The following is a 21,839-nucleotide window of genomic DNA, read 5'->3' on the forward strand; positions in this document are numbered from 1 at the left end:
TGGGAGATTGCTCACAACATTAGAGAAAAAGAGATACAAATCAGTATACACAGTGATCCTCATTTGTGTTCATAAAAAAGAGAAAGATAACAGATGCTATCTTTATAGACTCAAAGACACCTACTGAAATGTTAGGTGTTTATACCTGGGCACTGGGATTAGGGGTCACTTCCCTTTTTCTTCATTCTATTCTGCATTTTCCAGATTTTTTGCAGTCAGTTTAAATTTTTCTGATTAGAAAAACAATCCAAATAATGTTACCTTAAAAAAAGGCAAACAGACCCCCACATAAACATTAACATTTGGACTTTTATTCTTTTTTTTTCTTTTAATTTTAAAGATCTAATTGGCTTTATTAATTGATTCATGAATTAGGCCACATCCCATCTAGCAAGTAGAGGGGAGCTCCCGGAAGCCTCTATTCTTATTCCCATTCTCTGTCATAAAGTGATTTGTCTCCTCCTCAGATTTGTTTTGTGTCTAGAGTGGCTGGATTTCAAGCGCCGAGTGGGACACGTGTACTAAGGTGGTTTTTCCATAAGCTGTTTTTGTGAAGCAGATTTTCTGTGGGATCAAGTACATTTTGGGAAATCTGGGCTAAAGAAAGTTTCTCTCCTGGGAGGGCTTTTTAGAGTCCTCAGTGACTTTTTAAGAGGGACGTAAGCAGTGCCTAGTGTTTTCCAAATTTATTTGACCCTGGAGTTCTTTCCTCATTAAATACCTTTTGGATCCCGGGGTCTGCAGTTTGGGATGTGTGCACTGGGCCAGGGGGTGTGGTGGTGGAGTTGGGGCTCCAGGCCTTTTCCAGGTTTGTGCAGTCCCTTTCCATTCCCACTGAGTAACCGTGTGGTGTTTCCTAAGCAGGCAGCATGCACGGTTCCCATGGGTCATGGCGTTTTCCCCTTTTTGTTGTTAGACCTTTCCGCAAGGTGAACGAGAAAGGCGCCTTGCTCTGGGACAAGATCCACAAGTTGCAGAAAGGCCAGATTTATAAGCAGGTACGTCATGACCGATTTTTCCTTCTTGTTCCTTTGCTTTGTGGTCAGGTATAATGAAAACAGCCAACGTTTGTTGAGGCCTCCCGTGTGCCTGGCATAGTTCTGAGTGTTCTGCTTGAATTGGCTGTTTATAACATGGCAGCAAAATTTAAACTTAAGTCAGTATATTCTCAATGTGTTATGTCTAAATTAACTCAGAATTGAATAGTCCTTAAAAACAAAATTTAAAGAACTACTTTCATAGTATATATAATTTAAGATGTTAGTAGTAAACCTTGGATATTTCTCTTGAAGAAGCATTGAATCACATGGTGTATTATCTTAAGTTAGTGATTATTTCCTGATGAGCTGTGTTTTATATACAGTTGTTTTTTAATTTTTTTTAATTTTTTTATTTTTTTTAAAGATTTTATTTATTTATTTGAGAGAGAGAGAATGAGAGACAGAGAGCATGAGAGGGAGGAGGGTCAGAGGGAGAAGCAGACTCCCTGCCGAGCAGGGAGCCCGATGCGGGACTCGATCCTGGGACTCCAGGATCATGACCTGAGCCGAAGGCAGTCGCTTAACCAACTGAGCCACCCAGGCGCCCCTACAGTTGTTTTTTTAAAGATTTTATTTATTTATTTGACAGAGAGAGACAGCAAGGGAGGGAACACAAGCAGGGGGAGTGGGAAAGGGAGAAGCAGGCTTCCCGCTGAGCAGGGAGCCCGATGCGGAGTTCGATCCCAGGACCCTGGGACCATGACCTGAGCCGAAGGCAGTCGCTTAACCACCTGAGCCACCCAGGTGCCCCCATATACAGTTTTGATATATTTTGATATCAGTAAAGCTCTCAAATGTTTGAATAAGTGATTGAATCACTGACCCTTCTTGTGTTACTGAAGTTTGTTTTATCTCATCCTTTAAAATTTTTATATTTCTGTAAGATTTATAAAACACATGAAATTATAGAACAGTACCACATGGTTAAAAAAACTCAGTACATTCCTGGTGGATTTATAACACACTGCTGATGTGGCAGGAAGTATATTTTCTAGACCTTGAGAGATTGGCTTTGATATAGCCGTCCCACTAGTAGGAAGTTAGACCAAGGAAATTATTAAGATGTAGCTAAAACTTTGCTACAAGAATATTTACCATGAGTTACAAAATAGATAACAAGGTAAATGTCCAGCATCAGGGAATTGGTAAAAGGAATCACAGTATTTCTCAGCTACTGAAATGGTAGATTAGTTACTTATTGACAGGGTCATAGACTGTTCAGTGTAAAAGGATCATTACAAAGAGGTATATACAATATGAATCATTTTCGGAAAGTGCATTTGACTTAGAAGAAAGGTCTGAGAGATTTCATGCAAAGGTATTTTTGTCTTTTATGTTTTGATACTTAAATTATATATGAAAGCAAAGTTTTTAAAGATAGATATTTTGGGCCACAGGTTATATAGGCTTCTATCTCAGATGATATAATATCTATATTTTTCTATTATTGCAGGGCAATTTATATGAATTTTTGAAGCTTACTGGATGGAGAGGATCCAAAGTGTTGTATTTTGGTGACCACATATACAGTGACCTGGCGGTGAGGAGCCTCTTTTTCCATTTCTTTGTTGGGGGACAGATGTGTTAGTCTCACTTCCTAACGAATTTCTCTTTAAGACCATTTTCATAAAAATGAGGACTAGGTCGCCTTTTTTTTTTTTTAATGTCTCATTTTTTACAGAACAGAACGGATGAGAGGTGTAAAAGTAATTTTTTTTGAAATGATAGAAATTAGTAATTTACTCAGGATTTATCAGAAAAATATTTCCATTTAAGTAATGGTAAAAAATAAATGCCAGTGTTCTTTTCTCTTTTAAAGATTTTATTTATTTATTTGACAGAGAGAGACACAGCGAGAGAGGGAATATAAGCAGGGGGAGTGGGAGAGGGAGAAGCAGGCTTCCCGCAGAGCAGGGAGCCCGATGCGGGGCTCGATCCCAGGACCCTGGGATCATGACCTGAGCCGAAGGTAGACGCTTAACCGACTGAGTCACCCAGGCACCCCAAGTTCTTTTCTTTTTTGTCCTCTCATTAAACATCAGAGGTAGACGAAGAAGAATTCGTAAACATTAGTCAGGGCTTCTTTTGCAAGTTCAAAAGCTGGCATTTCCAGGAAACAGCTATTATAAGAAAGTGAGGCATTTCATGCCTGTTGGAATAACTAGAGCAGCGTTGCAGGACTTGAATTATGATTTAATCTGTAACTGGAACAAGACCGAATCTGTCACGTTTACTGCCGTGCTCGGCTCCTGGTGCAGTGAATTTCTGTTTGCTCAGTGAGCCCAGGTTAATGGCACCATGCACGATGTGCAAAGCCTGAGTGACACCCGGTGTCGGCAGGGTCACCGGCGCGGGGGCGTGGCTGGCAGTCAAACTCCATTATTGGTATTTCCGAGCATTTGGAGCTACTTTAGAGTGGTCTCATGTTTCTGTCCCTCTTGTGTCCACCGGCCATCCAAGCAGTGAGCTGGAACGGGCTGTGCAGTAGGACTGTCGGGGATGCGTTTTCATAGTACATGTGCTGGAGTCCGAGGTCTGTGGCCTCAGACTTCAGACCGTCTGGGGGCGGGGCAGGGGGAGGGGGGGAGGGGAGGGGAGTGATTCCAGTGTCTGTGTGCGGAGACACTCTTCCCAGGTGATTGCAGCACATGCCCTGCATGGCCACGTCTGTCCAGCGGGCTGAGGTCCAGTGGAAGGAATCGTGGGCTCAGGACTGGAAGATAGGTTTTCACCCCAGCTCTCCTGTTTTTAGCTGGGTGACCCGACACACATCGTCCAAGCCCCAGGGTCCTCATTTGTGAGAAGAGTGAAGTAAGATAATGTGTGTAAAAGTCGTAGTGAAGTGCTACTATCCGGAGGCTGGCACGACCAGAGTGTTTGGCCGTGGCGTCACAGACATTTGCCTCTTGCCAAGTGGAGTCTTGGGCCTTGATGAGATAACTATGTGCTACCCGCGAGGTATGTGGGTACAGGACCCTGGGAAGGCACACACACGCATGCAGATTTAGCATCGTGAGAGGTGCTCACAAAACAGTTTCTTCAAGTGTGCTCCCTGTGACGTCAGCATCACCTGGAAAACTTGTTAGAAATGCCGTTTCTCAGGCCGCACATCAGACCTACCGAGTCCGAAACTCCAGTGGGGCTCAGCTGTGCATGTTTTAAACAGCCTTTCACATTAAAATTTGATATCAGGGTAATACTGCCTCAGAATAAGTTAGGAAGTGATCTCTCTTTTTCAGTTTCTGGAAGACTTTGAGAAGGATTGGTGTTAATTCCTCTTTAAATGTTTGGAAGAATTCACCAATGAAACCGTCTATCTGGTCCTGGGCTTTTTATTGTTGGAAGGGTTTCGATTACTGATTCAATCTCCTTACTAGTTAGAGGTCTTTTCAGATTTCCTCTTTCTTCATGAGTCAGTCTTGGTGGGTTGTGTGTTTCTGGGAATGTCATCTAGGTTATTCAGGTTGTTGGTGTATGGTAATTTGTAGCTTTTATAATTTTTATTTCTGTAGAATTGGTAGTATTGTACTACTTAAATTTCTGATTTTCGTAATTTGAGTCTTTTTTTTTTTGTCAAGCTAAAAGTTTGTCAATTTTGTTGTCAATCTTCCCTTGGTTTTTTTGATTTTTTTTTATATTGTTTTTCTATTCTCTTTTAATCTCTGCTCTGATCTTTGTGATTTCCTTGATCTTAATTAGCTTTCAGATTAGTTTGTTCTTTGTCTAGTTCCTTACGGTGTAAAGTTTGATTGTTAATTTGGGACCTTTCTTTTTTTTTTCATTGTAAGTGTGTATGGCTATAAATTTCTCTCTGAGTACTACATTTGCTGCATCCCATAGGTTTTGTTATGTCGTGTGCGCGTTTGCATTTAAATTTGGCACAGGGTATTTTCTCATTTCTCTTGTGATTTCTTCTTTGACTTTGAGGGTGTTCTTTCATTCCCATATATATGTTTGTGAACTTTTCAGTTTTTCCTTCTGCTGTTGATTTCTAGCTTCACTCCTTGTGATCAGTAAAGATAGTTTGTGTGATTTTAAAATTTATTTTGACTTATTTTGGGGCCTAACATAAGGTCTGTCCTGGAGACTGTTTCATGTGCATGGAGAAAAATGTGCATTCTCCTTTTTTTGGGTGGCGTGTTCTGCATATGTCTGTGAGGTCTGGTTGGTCTTCAGTGTTGTGCAAGTCATATTTCCTGATGCATCATCTTCTGTCTGGTGGTTTTTCTGTTATAGAATGTGGACTGTTGAAGTCTCCTACTGTTACTGCAGAGCTGACTATTGTTTCCTTCAGTTCTGTTAATATTTGCTTCATATATTATGGAGCTCTGATGTTTGGTGCATATATGCTTGTAACTGTTCTATATTCTTGGTGAATTGACCTTTTATCATTATATAATGTTATTCTTTGTGTCTTGTGACAGTTTTTGATTTAAGGTCTATTTTGTCTGATATTAGCATAGCACCCCGGCTCTCTTTTGGTTACTGTTTGTATCGAATATCTTTTTTAATCCTTTCAATCTATGTGTGTCCTTAAATCTACAGTGAATCTCTTGGAGGGATGCCTGGCTGGCTCAGGTGGTGAAGCATGTTTCTCTTGATCTTGGGGTTGTAGGTTCGAGCCCCACATTGGGTGTAGAGATTTTAAACAAACAAACAAACAAACAAAAATAAATTGAGTCTCTTGGAGTATATAGTTGGATCCCATGCCAAAGTTTGAAAACCACTGTTACGAAGTGCTAGATCAATTCATTAACTAACATGTCAGAAATTATGTGGCAAAGCACATTATCCTTCAAGGGAGTCACCTTGGGAATGTAGCTACTTCTAATGTTGGTGCTGTTTCTCACAAAACATTTGGGTTCCCCTTTTGGGATAGATTTGAGAGCCAGGTTGAGGCACAGGAAAGAATCAGTTTTATTATTAGTAATTTATTATCATACATAGTCTTAGGAATGTTCCAGATGACTTTTTACTTATTTTCAGAAATAAAAGCCACCTTCCAAAGTTTGCCACCATTGGGAGTATTTAAAAGGTCGTGCTGTAGGTTTTCATATATTATAGGAGAAGGAGAAATACTGAAAGGTTTAAAGAAATTCAGTGGGTGAAGATGGTAGGCATCCTTAGCTCTTATGGAGCAGGGATTCTGGCTTTAGGTGAGTAGTCAGTGAACTTTTAAAATTGTAAACCTTATACTACTTTATTCCTTAAAACCTCAAAGCTTTCCTTTATTCTTCAGAGTAAAAGCCTGATTTCCTACTGTTTCCTACAAGGCCCTGCTTGATCTATCCTTCTCCAGCCTTCCTCTCTGAAGGCAGGACCTGCCTCTGCCCTCTCCTACTCTGCTGTAGGCTCCCTGCCTGGCTATTCCCTTATAACTCTACCCCCACGCCCCCCACCCCAGCATGTTCCTGCCCCAGGGCCTTTGCACTTACTGTTTTTCCAGCCTGAATTGTTCTCCCACATATTTCATACTTTCACTCTCTTTCCTTTCTGATCTCTGCTCAAACATCCCTTTATTGGCCTGGTTTTACTAACCACTTTATATACAATGGTGACTTTTTCCCTTCTTATTCCACTTGATATTTGACCATTGTATTTATCACCACCTGCCTTTGTATATTTACTTGCTTATTTTTTGCCCCTATTTCCCATGAGGGCAGGGTTTTGTCAGTTTTCGTTCATTGTTTTATCCTCATTGTCTAGAACAGGGCCTGGCAGTTAGAAGTATTGGATAAATATTTGCCAAATGAGAAAATGAATGACCATTTAGTATGGTGATTGTATATCTTACATTTCCCAGGATGTATCTGTTGGCAGATATTCTGGCTTATTGTCAAGTCATGAGGTCACTATATTTGGAATGAAGAATGTGATCATGTACGTCTGTATTGTAGGATCATTCCAAGTCTGAGATTCTATAATTCCCCATAAACCACAAGGCTTGGCACTTGGTAGGTGCTCCCTAGTGGTCTGTGGACGAATTGAATGAAGACCTCCAATGGCTTTTCAGTGGAGCCTCTTTCTGACCCTGACCTGTTGTTTTACAGACCATGGTTAATGATTTCAGACCCTGCGTTTCTGCAGGGACTGTGATTCACCACAGTTATTTCCAGAACAGAAACTCTCTTTGGGTGTAATGGTCAAAGCTTGGAGCTAACTTGATTTTAGTTAGATGTAATTCATTGAATTTCCTTGGTTAATAACTAACCACTACAATGAAGAAGTAATTCAGCGAATGCCTGTTGCATCTGGGAAAGGGAATGGAATGGTTTAAATTCTGTCAAGATGAATGTGGACTTTTGGTGATCTTTGTGATCAGGATTTGACCCTGAAGCATGGCTGGCGGACTGGTGCAATTATCCCGGAGCTGAGATCCGAGCTCAGGATCATGAACACGGAGCAGTACATTCAAACCATGACCTGGCTGCAGACCCTGACTGGGTTATTGGAACAGATGCAGGTTTGCGATTTTTTTCTCTCCTCCTTTTTCTCTAAGTCTGAAGTTAGTCTGCTAATCAAAGTTATTACACATATTTTCTTTTTAATTGTGGTTATGAAGCATGAAGCATAAGGCATCCTGCAGAATAACTCCTGGGGTTATTTTGCCCCTGAGTTTCGCCGGTTTCCCTGAAGAGAAGTTTGAAAGTGCCCGCAGATTCATTTAGAGGAAGAGCTTTGCAGGGCCGTGTAAGCTCAGGGGTCTGTGTAGATTCCTTGGTCAGTGGAAATCCCATGTCCCCATTGAAGCTCTGTTGGGAGACGTCCTGTGGGGTAGTGGGATTCAAGAACCTCTGCTGGTATGTGGGGCTAGTCCTGCCTCTGCCTTGGGCCTGCTGTGGGACTTCTCCGTTCTGGGCCTCAGTTTCCCCACTGTAAAATGAAGGGTCCCGTGGAATGAATACCTCAGGCTAGGCGTCCGGCTTACTGGAGAGGGTCTCAAAGCAAAAGTCAGTAGCTCTGCGTGCAGCCTCCACTTGATTTTGAACATAATATCTACAATTTGCTGGCTCACTGGGGTTCAGGGGCAGCTTTTTTCTTTGTGTTAAGTTATGTAGCCAGTTTTGGACAGTTAGTGAGGAATGTTGTTTTTGGTGATTTTCCAACCCGAGAAAGCTGCCCCTCTCTTGTCGCTGTGGCCCACTCCCAGTTCTCCTGAGACACCTTGCTTCCCGCTTGGTTCAGCTGACCTGGCCTGTGGCTGTCTGAGGATAAGGAGCACGCTGCCCACTCTCTTGGCTAACACACCTGTAGCTTCTGGCCCACAGCCCGCCAGTCCGCTTTGGGAATGGGCAGGGGCCTGCCTCACCTGGTCCAGCTGGCGGCCCTCGTGGAAGCCGCTGTCAGTGAGCTCAGGCAGAGCCGTGGGGAGTGGCCGCCCAGGCCCTTGCTCCGGGGCCCACACGTTCCAGAGCATGGGACCTCGCACGTCCCCCAGGCCTCGCTTCCAGTGTGCTCTGCCCACCCTGGTTCTTGGCTGGTCTGTGATGAGGATTTGTGACGTTTCCCTTACTATGCTTGTGTGGGAGGTTTTTTCCTAAAAATACAAGGCATCACTTCTGGGTTACTGTAGCTTCAAGTCTGTACATAGGTCAGACAATAATAGTAGTTACTTTCCCCATGCCAGACATCGTGACAAGTGCCTGTTCTGCACACATGAGTCATGAATAGTCCCGGCTGTCCTTTGCAGGCAGGTACAGTTTTTGCCACTTTCGAATAAGGAGACTGGGTGTTTGAGAAGTCAGGCAACATGTCTGAGGTCGTAAAATGCCAAAGCAAGAACTTGAACTTAAGGCTTGTGTGATGCCCAAGTCCACTCTAGAGTTTTAACTTCCACACTGTCACCTCGGGCTCTAAAAAATAGAATGAAACCCAGCCCAGTGTCATTTGGAGCCAAGTCTGATGAATTAAATGTAAGTATATAGTTTTTGCTTTGAGAAAGTAGCTGTAAAGAATAAAGATAGTTTGGGGACGCCTGGGTGGCTCAGTCATTGAGCGTCTGCCTTTGCCTCAGGTCATGATCCCGGGGTTCTGGGATGGAGCATTGCATCAGGCTCCCTGCTCAGCGGGAAGCCTTCTTCTCCCTCTCCCACTCCCCCTGCTTGTGTTCCCTCTCTCACTGTGTCTCTGACAAATAAATAAATAAAATCTTTAAAAAAAAAAAAAAAAGAATAAAGATAGTTTTGTTAACTAGCCTCGAAGTGCAGTCCAGTATGGTGTGGTTGATGGTGGTAGAGTCTTCCCGGGTTATCATGTCACAACCACATTTAGCTCAGGGGTTGGCCATTTTCTGCCAAGGGCCAGGTCAGTCAACATGTCGTGCTGTGTGGGCCAAGCCATCTGTCACTGCTACTCAGCCGTGCTTGCAGCCCAGAAGCAGCCCTGGACAATGTGGACAATGCGGAAACGACCGGGCGTAGTTGTGTCCTGTGGCTTTATCGGTGGACCCTGAAATATGAATTTTGTACCATTTTCGTGTGTCATAAAATTGTTCTTCTTTTGATTCCCCACACCTCCCAACCATTTAGAAAGGAACTTATTCTTCAGCTCGGAAGCCGATGGGAAAAATGGGTGGTGGGCTGGACGTGGCCTCCCCTGGTAGAGGCTGGGGGGCTGGCCGGATTGCAGGCCCCACTCACACTGGGCAGGAGGGCTGGTGCCGCAGAAGGAGTGTGATCTGTATTTTTGCTCCTGTGGAGCTGATTATGCTAATTAGTGATGGGGCCAAAGATGGCATCAGCTTCTGGGGTGGGCTTCTGGTGAGTCTTTTCTGATGTTAACTACCCACCCTAGAGTGTGTGGTTTCACTTAAAGATTAGTTATCACTAATGAGCACACCCTTCTTCTGAAGTAGTTTAAAGTAAATTTCAGATACCTGAGACTTGTTTAAAAGTTTGGCCTTGTAGGAGGAGCAGAGCTGGAGAAAGAAGTGCGTCAAGGAGAAAATAGCCTTTTTTTTTAAAAAAAGATTTTATTTATTTGAGAGGGAGAGAGTGAGAAAGAGCATGAGAGGGGAGAGGGTCAGAGGGTGAAGCAGACACCTGGCTGAGTGGGGAGCTGGATGTGGGACTCGATTCTGGGACTCCGGGATCATGACCTGAGCTGAAGACAGTTGCTCAACCGACTGAGCCACCCAGGCGCCCCTAAACTTATACTTTTCTATACATCCTCCTCGCTCTCCTGCCTACACTAGTATATGTACTCATATCGAATGTATTCAATATCAAATTTGTTAATGGTATCTTGTTTCTTTTTTTTTTAAAGATTTTATTTATTTTTTGACAGAGAGAGACACAGCGAGAGAGGGAACACAAGCAGGGGGAGTGGGAGAGGGAGAAGCAGGCTCCCTGCTGAGCAGGGAGCCCGATGCGGGACTCGATCCCAGGATCCCGGGATCATGACCTGAGCTGAAGACAGTCGCTCAACCAACTGAGCCACCCAGGCGCCCCCCCACTTTTTCTTTTAAATGGGAGAGACTTGAGCATGTGCAAATGCTGATGGGGGCGGTGCGCCAGGTGAGGAGGCTGAGCTTATGGCAGTGATGGTAAACGGTGGAGACAGGTTCCCGGGAGGGCAGAGTGGGGCACGTGATGTCTGCTCCATCTCTAGAAGAGATGAACTGGGAGACCCCCCAAGATGGCCCTTCAGGTCTGCAGAGCCTGCCCTGGGGTGGGGGCCCCCCTGCAGGGCAGGAGAGGAGAGGAGAATTCACATGCGTGCAGCTGCAAGTTTCCGAAGGAGAGCGCGGGTAGATTCACTTTGGTAATCCTTATGCCCGTCCCCAGAGAATTCTCCTGTGCTGCATTTATGGGCAGAGCAAGGAGGCAGGCATCTCTGCCTCCTGCTTAGACAAGGACGGAGGTGCCCAGCTCGTGGGCTGAGAAGGGTGTGTGGGCAGAGGTGGGGGGTTCCCGCTCACAGACTGACTCCTCACTCTCTGTGGTGCCACGTTGTTTTGTCACGGTCTGTTTGCCTAGGCATACCCCGCAGAGGGGCCTCTGTCTTGTCCTCTCTTGTATCTTCAACATCAAGCACAATGCTGGGGGTATAGTGGGTGTGCAATACAGATGTGTATGTACGTGTTTGTGTGTGTGCGTGTGTATAGAAATTTGTGGCTCCCTACACATTTTGCCTCTTCTGATCTAGTCACGTATTTTGTAGAGCCTCAGTTCTGTAGTAACTTCTTTTTTTTTTTTTTTTTAAGATTTTTTTTATTTATTTATTTGAGACAGAGAGAATGAGAGAGAGAGAGAGAGCACATGAGAGAGGGGAGGGTCAGAGGGAGAAGCAGGCTCCCTGCCGAGCAGGGAGCCCGATGCGGGACTGGATCCCGGGACTCCAGGATCATGACCTGAGCCGAAGGCAGTCGCTTAACCAACTGAGCCACCCAGGCACCCTGTAGTAACTTCTTGATTGAAATGTGAAAATTGATTAAAACCGTGTTCACAGAACCTCTGTCAGCACCCCCAGAAGCCCTGGCGCAGTCTTCCGGTGCTCCCAGTAACGCTCAGCCAGTGGTCGTCCAGTGGCAACAGCTTCCCGCTGGTGCGGGCAGTGGTGCTGGGCCGGACCTGCAGGTTACAAGCTCAGTCCACATGGCTCTCGTGTGAGTGGTAGAGGTTCCAGCAGGTGACTGCCAGTCAAGCTGTTGAGCTGGGCAGAGGCAGTAACCTTGGCTCCCACGTGGGAAGCAGATGGTTTGCTTGTTTGCTGTTTTCCTCGGGGCTCTAAGGCTCCCCCGTGAGCATGAATTGCAGGGAGCCCCACCTGTCCCCGCAACCCCTTGCGCCCTCGACCCTGGCGGGGGCGTTTCTCTTCAGCCACGAGAGTCTTGTGAGATTTCTGTTGTTAGGTTGTGGACAGTTGTCCTTTTTCTTCTTGCCTTTTGCTCACATCTCAGCCCAACTGGAAAATTCTCTGCTTTTCCATCTGGTTGAGGTGCTCTACCTTCTTGTCTTTCACAAAACAATTATTTATTTTCTCTTGAACACTTTAGAAAGGATAATATAACATCAAGGGAAAACATTAAAACCATTTATAATCCTACTTCCCTTGCACAAATTAAAGAAAAATTTCCACGTTCATTGCCAAATATATGCACGTATTTTGGCATGCTTGCAATTAGAGATGTAGTGTTACACCTGCTCGCTCCGCTTACCTGCCATTTTTATGATTATACTTAACCTGTGATATGTGTAATAGGGGGTGCGTAGTAAGTGTGTGTTTATATACGTGGTGCACATGTGTAATGGACACGCTGCACACATATACACACATATTTTATGTGGATATATATGCATTGTGTTTATACATAGTCTTTACTAATACTGTCATAGCTCCAATTTAATAGGGGCCTTGTTTAATAGGTTCATAATGTTCCATCACCATTTGTTAAACCACGTTTCTAGTATTGGACATTCAAAAACTTTTGGTGAAGAAGGCAGGACTGCAGCCAGGAATCTGAAAATGTGTTATTTCATGCAAGCGCCTGTGTCTTCGACCTCAAGGAATGAAATTCCTCCGAGAAGAGCTTCCCGTTAAAAAATTCTTATAACCTCATGAGCTTCTTCGCAGCTCGAGCAACCTCAGTGATTAGCTTGTGTCCTGCAGGTTCACAGAGATGCCGAGTCACAGCTGGTTTTGCAGGAGTGGAAAAAGGAAAGAAAGGAGATGAGGTAAGAGGGGCCCATTTTGAGTGTGGCGAGCCCGCCACCCTGTCTGCGCCCCGCCCAGCCCGCGCGCTGTACCCAGCGCTCGCCCGAGGCAGCCCTCCTGTGTTACGCTGCCAGGTGTGAATGGGACCACGGCTGTCGTAGCCACAACTAGGCATGGCTGCCACTAGCGGGGGGGACACGTGTGACATTTCCCTGAGGCAGCAGTGACCTTTCTCAAACCTCCTGCCCTTGCCTTTGAACGCCAGGGTGGAAGGAGCTGTCCCTTCCCATCCTCTTCCCTGCCCACTTGACTTGCCCATCTGCACAGCCAGTGGGCCAGTTGTAGGTCATGCCGGCAGCCCAGTGTGGCTCCTGGGACGGTGTGGGGTGTGGGCTCGGAACCACCGTGAATTCTTAGGGCTCCTACAGCCCAGCTGCTTTTTTGTCATCAGGGATATGTGAGCCTATGTAAACATCTCAGGATCAGAATGTTTACTGGTGAGGAGAGCCCACCTGCTGTCTGGGAAGTTTGGCGGGTGGGCATCTTAAGGGAACAGTTGTTGGAAAGAGGCCCGGGGACCTTCGTGTTTGCTTAAGAAGGATGCCGCATATGCAGATGCTGTTTATATGACCGTTCCCCTTCGGCTGGGTTTGGGAGCAGTGGTCGCTGCGTGGGTTCTGGCCTCTGAGCGGTGCACAGCCTGCTTGGGGGGAGCGGCGTGGAGAGGGGACAGTCAGCCTTGGGGGCTGCAGAGGCCACAGCCGTATTGAATTCAGTCCTTCCTCCTCCTCTTGGTGTTGGCTGCCTGGGGCTCATTCTGATTGGAATCTTATTCTCATGTTGGTATAAAAATGTTGCATGACTTGAGAGGGTGAGGGGAGGCGTACGGTGTGACTGGACTTCAGGCCCCTTGCCCCCAAAGGCCAGGCCTGGGCGCTGCCCCAGGAATCGCAGATCATCCGATGACGAAGGAGCCACTTCACCATCAGAGATCCTGTTTTGGATTTTAAGTCTCCAACAACCTCACATCTTAATGAGATTTTTCATGAAAAGTGTAAAAACCATTTATGTTGCTCCACTTGCAGACCTAGTGGAGTTTTAAAAATTTTCTTTTACTCTGGTTGTCACAGCATCTGCTGTCACCATCTACTGGACAGATGGCTGCTACGAGCTCGTGGGTTGTGTCACACCGTTGTGTATGTGGTTACATTTTCTGCTGTGTTTGTGACTGATTTATTAACAGTCAGGTGGTATTTACCCATTTTGCTGGACTGTTCTGAGTGGAGAGGTCCTAGCCGTCAGATGGTGCGCATATCCTGTGTGTGTGTGTGTGTGTGTGTGTGAGATGGGGTGTAGGTTTCCACACAGATGCACGCCTGCAGGGGTTAGAGCCTGGGGCAGGGGTGAGCAGCCATGCCAAATGCTGTCCCCTGGGCCGCAAAGAGGCAGTGAGGCTCGTGGAGCTGTGTAACGGATAATGGAGATTTATTTACATCACTACCAAATAATCCTTCATTCCCCAGACATCAGAGTACTTCAGAGTGTCTCATACGCCTTTACTTCTCTTACCGAGTTCTCACGATAACCTTGTAGAAAGGGGGTCTTGATCCCATTCTGTAGATGAGGGCGGTTTGGACGCTGAGAACATTCTGCATCTGTCCGTGTACCCCTCTCCTCCCTCCTCTGTTTTGGTTTGGGAAACGCAATGTGTCCATTTAGAGGAGCATCCACATTGAATCTGGAGCCTTCAGTGCTGCTCTCTGGCTGGCCTAAGTGGGAAATGTGATCAGAGTCCTGTTGATGAGTGGATGGGCAGACCGTTTTCCTGAGCAGGGCTTGGGGCTGCTCTAGGCTGATTTTCCTTTCAGATGAGTCCTATCCAAATAAGGTGATTTTGACTTCTTTAACTCAAAAAGAGACTTTTCTGAATCGTTTTCTGTTGCTTTGCTCTTTTCTTGCTGCTTCAGAGAAATGACCAAAAATTTCTTCAACACCCAGTTTGGAAGCTTGTTCCGCACAGACCAGAACCCGACCTACTTCCTGAGGCGCCTGTCGCGCTTTGCTGACATCTACATGGCGTCTCTGAGCTGCCTCTTGAACTACGATGTCAGCCACACGTTCTACCCGCGGAGGACTCCGCTGCAGCACGAACTTCCCGCCTGGTCGGACAGGGCCCCCACCTTCAGACTCCCCCTCCTGCAGGAGGCCCACGCCAAGTAACCAGGTGCCCACCTGCGGAAAAAGCCAGAAGCAGGGACAACCCTCAACTGGCTGGACGTGATGGGGTTGACTTGTGTGCAAATGAGTGTTGCTTTTGGAAAAGATACAAATACGCCTTTTGGTATTTATTACGGAGACTCCTTCCACGTTGTTGAGACAGAAGCAGGCAGCCCACCAGTTCCGCCTTTGCGTTTCTCGTTGGGCCGAGTGGCAAGCTTCCTATCGAAACCCTGCGATCAGCCTTTTTGTTTACCAGGGTACTGGAACGGGTGTCCGTGTTTCTGGGCTAGGTGAGCCTCCCTGATGCCATCTCTCAATTCCAGCCGCTGGAATGTCGCACGTGTTCTTGACTCTTCCGTGGACAGTGGGCTGACCGTTCACGGGCAGTGCTGTGGGGACCGCAGGGGCACAGTGCCGGGCGACAGTAAATGGCTCGCGGAAAGCTGACGGATGAGTCCGTGAGCTCCGTAAGAGCATCGTACGTAGCCTCCAGCGCCCACATCATGTGACACTAGGGCTGTGGCATCCCCGTGCGTCACTCGAAGGGAGACTCAGCGTCCCTGCAAAGTCTTCTGTGAAGGAACAGAGAAGTTGCAAGTCCCTGACCCGTGGTTGTCCTCAGCGGCCGCTTCCGGGGCCTGCCCCATGCTGGGAGCACCTGTGGGGTCGCGGGTGATGGGCGCGTCCACTCCTTCTGCGGGGAGGGAGGGTGAGGAGACCAGAGCTCTGCTTTACTGCAGAACCCAGCTGCGAGAAACAAGCAGGTCGGAGGAACCAGCGCATTTGTGGTGGCCCCTCGGGAGTTTATGCCCCCTGAAAACGCCACCCACATGTTGGTTTGATGTGCCCATTGGAGGACAGAAGATGAACCAGGCACAAAAAATGCCCTTGTAATGATATGCCCCTCCCGGACCCCTGCGGGGTTGTGTTGGAATCTTGTTAAAACATCTGCATGACCAGCAGGGGAGGAGGGGATGGCCCCGTCACTCACTGCTTAGCTTCCCAGCCCTGTCCTCCCCGTAGATCTCCTCCCTGCCATGTTGGTGTGGCTATTTTGGGAGCCGGAGTGGTTTTCCTGAGGTGTGCGTTTAAGGTGGGAGAGGATAAAGGGCAATGGAAGCTAGGAGGAGACTTAGGAATGGCCTGGCTCATCAAGCGTCTCATTCCTTTCTAAGGACAACTCAAGTGGCACGCATGCTTGTCCCCAGCGGATGTGGGTGGCAGGCCCCTGAAAGGGCCCTTGTGGAGCGTGCTCCCTTATTTAGCACTTTATTGCGGTTAATGTATCGGAACCAGCTTCTGATGAAATTTTAGCGTGGCATTTCATAGAGTACAGTGCACGAATGACGTGAGCTACACGGCTTCTTCTGTGATGCCATTCGTAATGCCCTTTAGACCCAGGAGGCCCGATCGGCCCCTTTTTTTACTTCTAAATTTTGTTACAAACACTGTAGCCCATTCCTTTTTGGGAACAGGGTAGGCATTTTGTTTGCTGTGTTTTAGCTCCTATGTGGTTTAAGCATCAGAGGGTATTGCAGATGGGCATTTAATGGGTGCAGGTGGATGCCCAGGGCGCTTGGTGTTGGGGTCCTCGGCAGACAGGCCGTGCTCATGGCTTTAGAGTTTCTGCCTGGAAAAGCTGAGTGAGGAAGTAAAAAAGTTTGTTTTTTCTCTCAGTTTTAATCTAATCAGGTAGTCATTGATAGCTCCTCGGTGCCAGTTACAAGGGGTCTTGTTTACTCAAGAATAAAGTAGCGCTGTTTTTATACAACTGCTTTGATGGAGAGCTAGGTTAGGTGACCCGAGCCTTGGGGGAGAAATAGATTTTTCTTGGAATGAATAGGGAATTTTACAACATATTACCAATTAAGATTTCAGTCTCTGGGCCACTGAACATGGCAGTATTGAGACGTGCCACGTACCATCTGTCTGAGCCGGGCCCACGGAGCAGGCACCTGGCGGGCAGAACCCACACCAGGGCCAGCCACACGGGTCAGGGGCGACCGTGTCCACGTGCAGGACAGACAGAGGCATGCTTCCTGTGTGTGCTCAGTCAAGATAGATTGTAACTGTCGTGACTCAGTTGGGGTTTGGCACACGGCACCGGGCATTTTGTTCTTTCCAGTTCTTTGTGGTGCACACTGAGAGAAGCACAGTGGTACAAGGGAACGGAGTCTGTTTTCTACCATTAGAAACTCGGTTTGGAAAGTGAACAGAAGAAAATGGATCTGCACATTGCAAAATATCTCCTGTTTTTCGCATCGGTTAGGCTGGTGGTGCAGGGACGGTCCGGCCGGCCGCAGCGGCTCAGCGAGGCTCATGGTACCTGGAGCAGACTGCGCGGAAGGGCCCCGCACAACTGGTTTTGCAGTTGCTTTTATAGACGAAACTCGGCTTTTAAAGTATTTTAGGAGTTTGGCTGAGAGCTCCCTCTTTCCTCCTGACATAGCCTCTTTTTTTTTTTTTGAAATTTTAAAAATTCTCTTCAGCTCCATTTTCTGCCATCACTAGTAATGCTGTGTAACATACACCACCTGTTACTGATTTGGGCATATCTCAGACTAAATTACTAGTTGTTTTGAATGCACTGGCCCTCTTAATTATTGCAAAGGAGAAAGGAGAAGTAATCTTTCCTCCTCACTAATTTAGCTTTGGGGGAACTAAATGGCTTTTCCTCTCTCTTCCTCCCAAAGGCCCTTTAAGCCTTAGAATGTGCCAAATATTGGACTTGATTCCCTGTGCCGCAGGCTCATTTGCTGCCAAAGACCCACCCCGGGGGCCCTTGTCCAGAAGGCTTTGAGACTACATTTGGCCAGAGGCAGGGTTCCTTGATTGCTCTATTCAGCTACTAGGGAGCCTGTATTTTGCCCTCTTAAGACTAATTTCCTTTTATAGCAATTCTCTCTCTCTCTTTTTTTTTTTTGCATTAGCATTTGGGAGCCTGGCCTCAAATTCAGCTAACCTTTAACACCCTCGTGGGTTAAGGCGAGGCAAGGGAGAGAAGTTTCTCTCTTGCAGGGCTCCGCCGGCGTTGCCTGTAAAAGGGCCAGCGAGGAAGCACTTGCAGCTTTGCAGGCCATTTTCTGTCGCCAGGGCTCTGGGAACGGGCACGCTGTGTTCCATCACAACCTGATTTCCAAAAGCAGCTGCAGGCTAGATTTGGCTCTCCGGCCGTAGTTTGCCCACCCCCGCGCTAGTGGCTTGTGTTGTGGGCTACGGCACCAGGACCTCGCTGAAAGCACGCAGATGACCACCTCAGAGCTGGGTGCGGCTGGGAGAGAGTTCTGTAGGCGAGCGCGCCACACTCCCCTGCTCTCCGGGCATCCGTGCGTCTGTGGCCGGTGTTTCTGGCACATGGCATCACCGTCGTGTGTAATTGAACGGCCAGGCTCAGGCACCGGTTGGCCATCCCTCGCTGCACTGCCTGGTGATTGTGCTCGTAGAGGGGGATGGGCTTGGCTGCCCAGAACACCCTTCTGAACCGAAGGCCTTTTCCCCCCAGCTGCTGGGCCAGCTGCTGGCTCCCCATCCTCAGCTGGTGGCCCTGTTCCAGAGCTTCCCCCACCGAAAGCCCTGCCTCAGACGAGGTCATGCCCCCCTCCTTGGAACCTCCAACTCCAGCCCTGCTTCCTGCCCTTCTCGTTCCTTCTCCGTTCGCAGGTGTTGTTCCCAAGAACTCGTCCCGCATGGACACCTCACTCGGTGTCTGCTTCCCGGGGCAGCCAACCCGCTACAGCGCTTCTGTACTTTTTTTTAGCGCCACAGGCTTGAACCCTGAGGAAACCGTGTTCCAAGTATTTAATAGAATGACAGAGTGTGCCTGTAGAGGGGTCTCAGGTGCCATACGTGCGAACTAAGTAGACTTGCTATTTATTCTGGATGTGAATTTGCTATTTATTCTACATGTTGATTTTATGTGATAGGTTGAACTTCTTGCCAAATAAAAGTTTGAATTGTGTCGTCTAGCTCATTGTAAGTCGTCTGTTTTTGTGTGTCTTAGCGGCAAAACCATATCAAATTATCAAATTCTACTGTACCCAGAAAAGAACACCCCGGTGAGACGGGGAGGAAGATGTGTGGTTCATTTCTCACCCCTTTTGTCCCAGCACCCCAGTGAGCAAAGCACACTGGCTCGTTTGCAGAGCCGGAAGACTGTGTAGTAAAGGCACAGACGGAAAATGGGCATGAGCTCAGACCAGGTAGGCAGCAGGTGCCCCCCTGGAACTGCTGTGCCCCCACGGGTGTTCCTTCTTTGGCAGCCAGGAGAGGATGTGGTCATCCACATGTTTGCAATCAAATTGCCAGGAAAGCTAAAAATTGGAAGCTGCGTTTTACGGGAAGAAACTCCTGAATAATACTAAATTAAGAGAAAACGCAGTGAAGTCAAATCACTACTGGGTTTTGGATAAATGTATAAATATTTTGAAAAGCTTATTTTTTAAAAACCGTGTATGTGTGTGCATGTGCATGCACATGTATTTAGCCTCCTTAATGTTCTTGACGTCTCGATGTGCCAGGACCTTTGTCTCATTCACTTCTTCCATGGATGGCCTGCTGGTCTTCCTTTCAATCGCTTGCCTTTTTGTCCCTGTGATGGTGGTACTGGAGGACTCACTGGGGAATTTGTCTCTCATTCTTTTTGGGGAGCGATCTCCCAGAAACATGGCCTTGCTTTCATCATGGCATGTTGTCCCAGAGGAGACGGTAAGCTGTTCCTGTGCCCAAACCTGGGACTTCTTTCCTTTCCTGGAGTTGGGAAAAAACTTACAAGACACTGGAGCCTCCAGAATGTCTCACCTGACTCAGCAAAAACCCTGAGGACGTGGAACAGTTATTGGGCCAAAAGGAGAGTCAGAGGTCTGCTCAACCCAACCTTTTACTTCTCTGTCCCAGCAGTGATTCCCAAAGCTGGCCAGTCCTGCCCCCTAGGGACCATTTGGAAGTGTGTGGCGGGTGGGTTGGAGGGTGTCAGGGTGTCGGTTATCATGGTGATGGAAGGGCACTTCTGGCCTTTTGAGGGCAGGGGTCTGGTCGGGTAGACATCCTGCACTGCTTGGGCGAGTCGTGCACAGTAAAAAACTGTCCTGAGTCCATGCATCACCACTGGAAAATTCTAGAACATTTTCCTCACTCCCTGTCCCTGGCAATCACTAATCTATTTTCTATGAATTTGCCTCTTCTGGAAATTTCATACAGGTGGAGTCATACAGTATGTGGCCTTTTGCGTTCTGCCTTCTTAGCACATGGCATTTTCAGGTTCTCTCTGTGTTGTTGGCATGCATCATCAGTACTTCGTTCCCTTGTAGGGCAGAATGTGATTTCACTGGAGGGATATACCACCATTTGGCTATCCATTCAGAAGATGACGGACATTTGGGTTGTTTCTACTTTCTGGTTATTATGAATAATGTTGCCATGAGAACACATATGGAAGTTATCACATGATGTTTTCCATTTCTCCTGGGTATATACCCAGGAGAGGGATTTCTGGATCACATGGTAACACTGTGTTTAAGTTTTTGAGGAACTGTCAAACCTTTTCCATGTGGCTGCACCATTTTACTTTCCCCCCAGCAATGTGTGAGGAGTCTGATTTCTCCACATCCTTGCCAACACTTGTTATTATCTGTCATTGTGATTCTAGCCGCCCCAGTGAGCATGAAGTGGGATCTTACTGTGGTTATCATGTCTTCTTAAACGCAAACAAGCAAACGAAACAGAATTGAGAAGACTTTATAAGGCAGGTGTTGGCTAAATGAAAAGGCCCTAATTAGCCCCAGTAAGTGGATTTTACCTTCAAACTTTGACCCTTCCTGTGGCAAACAGTATTTTTGTTTCCCCAAACACCAGATTTGTTCCGTTGACTTTAATTCTCTTCCATAAACATTTATTGAGCACATTGCATGTACCAGACCCCGAGATACAAAGATGAATGAGGCAGGTCCCTGCCTTTGGATGCTTACAATCTAACAGGGAAAGGAGATAAGGTCACAGTGTTGGGGAGAACGTACTTAAGTGCCGTCTAAAGGTACAAAGGAAGGACGGTGGAGGGATAGTCCCCCGGGGTTGGTGGGTAGGTTTAACATGGCCCCTCACCCACAGAAACAAAGTAATCCCCCAGATTAACCAAAGAGATGAGGTATGGCTTGAGTGCTTCATACTTTAAAGTGTGAAAGGACCTTACTTTCCAAAAGGCAACTGGTGCTGAGGATTCACAGTTGACAGCCTTTTTGAGGAGGCTCGGGTGGGTGGGCAGATGGCCGAGGGGGCTGGCTGCCGCAGCAGGTCTGGGCCCTCACAGCGCCCCCAGGGGGTCACTGTTGTCCAGCTGCTGGTCTTCGGCGTCCTGGAAAAGAGAGGTCTCTGAAACACTGGGCGCAGGCCCTTCTGCTTGTCGGATCTTTCTAGGCTGAGCATTCTTTCTGGCCCCTGGTCTGAGGCCTTGAAGGGGTTCAGAACACGCTATCCCCAAATATGGTACCTTGGCAGTTTAAATATCTTAAACTGAAGGAATTTTTGAAAAAACAGCAGAAGTAGGATGGTTACTCTGACCTTCCCCACCTCCCTCGCCCCTTTTCCTCTGAACAGGTCATAAAACCCTCCCTGCACCAGGAGGAAAGAAGACGCTGATCACCTAGAGACAGGAATTTGGGGCCAGGAAATCCATACAAACAACCTGGTTAAACTCTTTAGCTTCCTACTCCCCCAAGCCCAAGCCTTTGTCTTGTAGTTCTTCACAAATGTGTCGTTTCTTTGTATAAAAGATAGAAAAGGTTCCTGCTCTGCTTACTTCAGGTCTTCATTCTCTCATGAAGGCTCCCAGGTACATGTAGACTGTCCATAAAGTTTATATGCTTTTTCCCTGTATCTGTTAGATTACTTTTCAGATCCAGCCAGGGACCCTAAGAGGGTGGAGGAAAACTT

General features: G+C 47.0%; 2 protein-coding genes across 5 annotated transcripts in view; one reads left to right on the forward strand and one right to left on the reverse strand.

Annotated features, from left to right (window-relative positions):
• Nucleotides 1-21,839, forward strand: part of NT5DC3 (5'-nucleotidase domain containing 3) — a 62,042-nt gene that overhangs the window by 39,060 nt on the left and 1,143 nt on the right. Inside the window, exons 10-14 of one of the 4 annotated variants that reach the window (XM_064590723.1) lie at nucleotides 917-998; nucleotides 2,494-2,580; nucleotides 7,363-7,503; nucleotides 12,651-12,715; nucleotides 14,694-14,887. In XM_064590723.1, coding sequence (XP_064446793.1) covers nucleotides 917-998; nucleotides 2,494-2,580; nucleotides 7,363-7,503; nucleotides 12,651-12,715; nucleotides 14,694-14,739 — 421 coding nt within the window. In that variant the 3' untranslated portion in view covers nucleotides 14,740-14,887. The other 3 variants (XM_045872728.2, XM_064590722.1, XM_064590724.1) reach the window with 3 other exon arrangements.
• The window catches only part of STAB2 (stabilin 2), a 144,915-nt gene continuing 143,737 nt past the window's right edge, over nucleotides 20,662-21,839 (reverse strand). The window contains exon 70 of the mRNA XM_064590721.1: nucleotides 20,662-21,261. Coding sequence (XP_064446791.1) covers nucleotides 21,211-21,261 — 51 coding nt within the window. The 3' untranslated portion in view covers nucleotides 20,662-21,210. The remainder of the gene's footprint in view (nucleotides 21,262-21,839) is intronic.

The sequence above is a fragment of the Mirounga angustirostris genome, unplaced genomic scaffold (assembly GCF_029215605.1).
Source record: "Mirounga angustirostris isolate CCGP_5_RB_7025 unplaced genomic scaffold, mMirAng1.0.hap1 SCAF_5, whole genome shotgun sequence".
NCBI lineage: Eukaryota > Metazoa > Chordata > Mammalia > Carnivora > Phocidae > Mirounga > Mirounga angustirostris.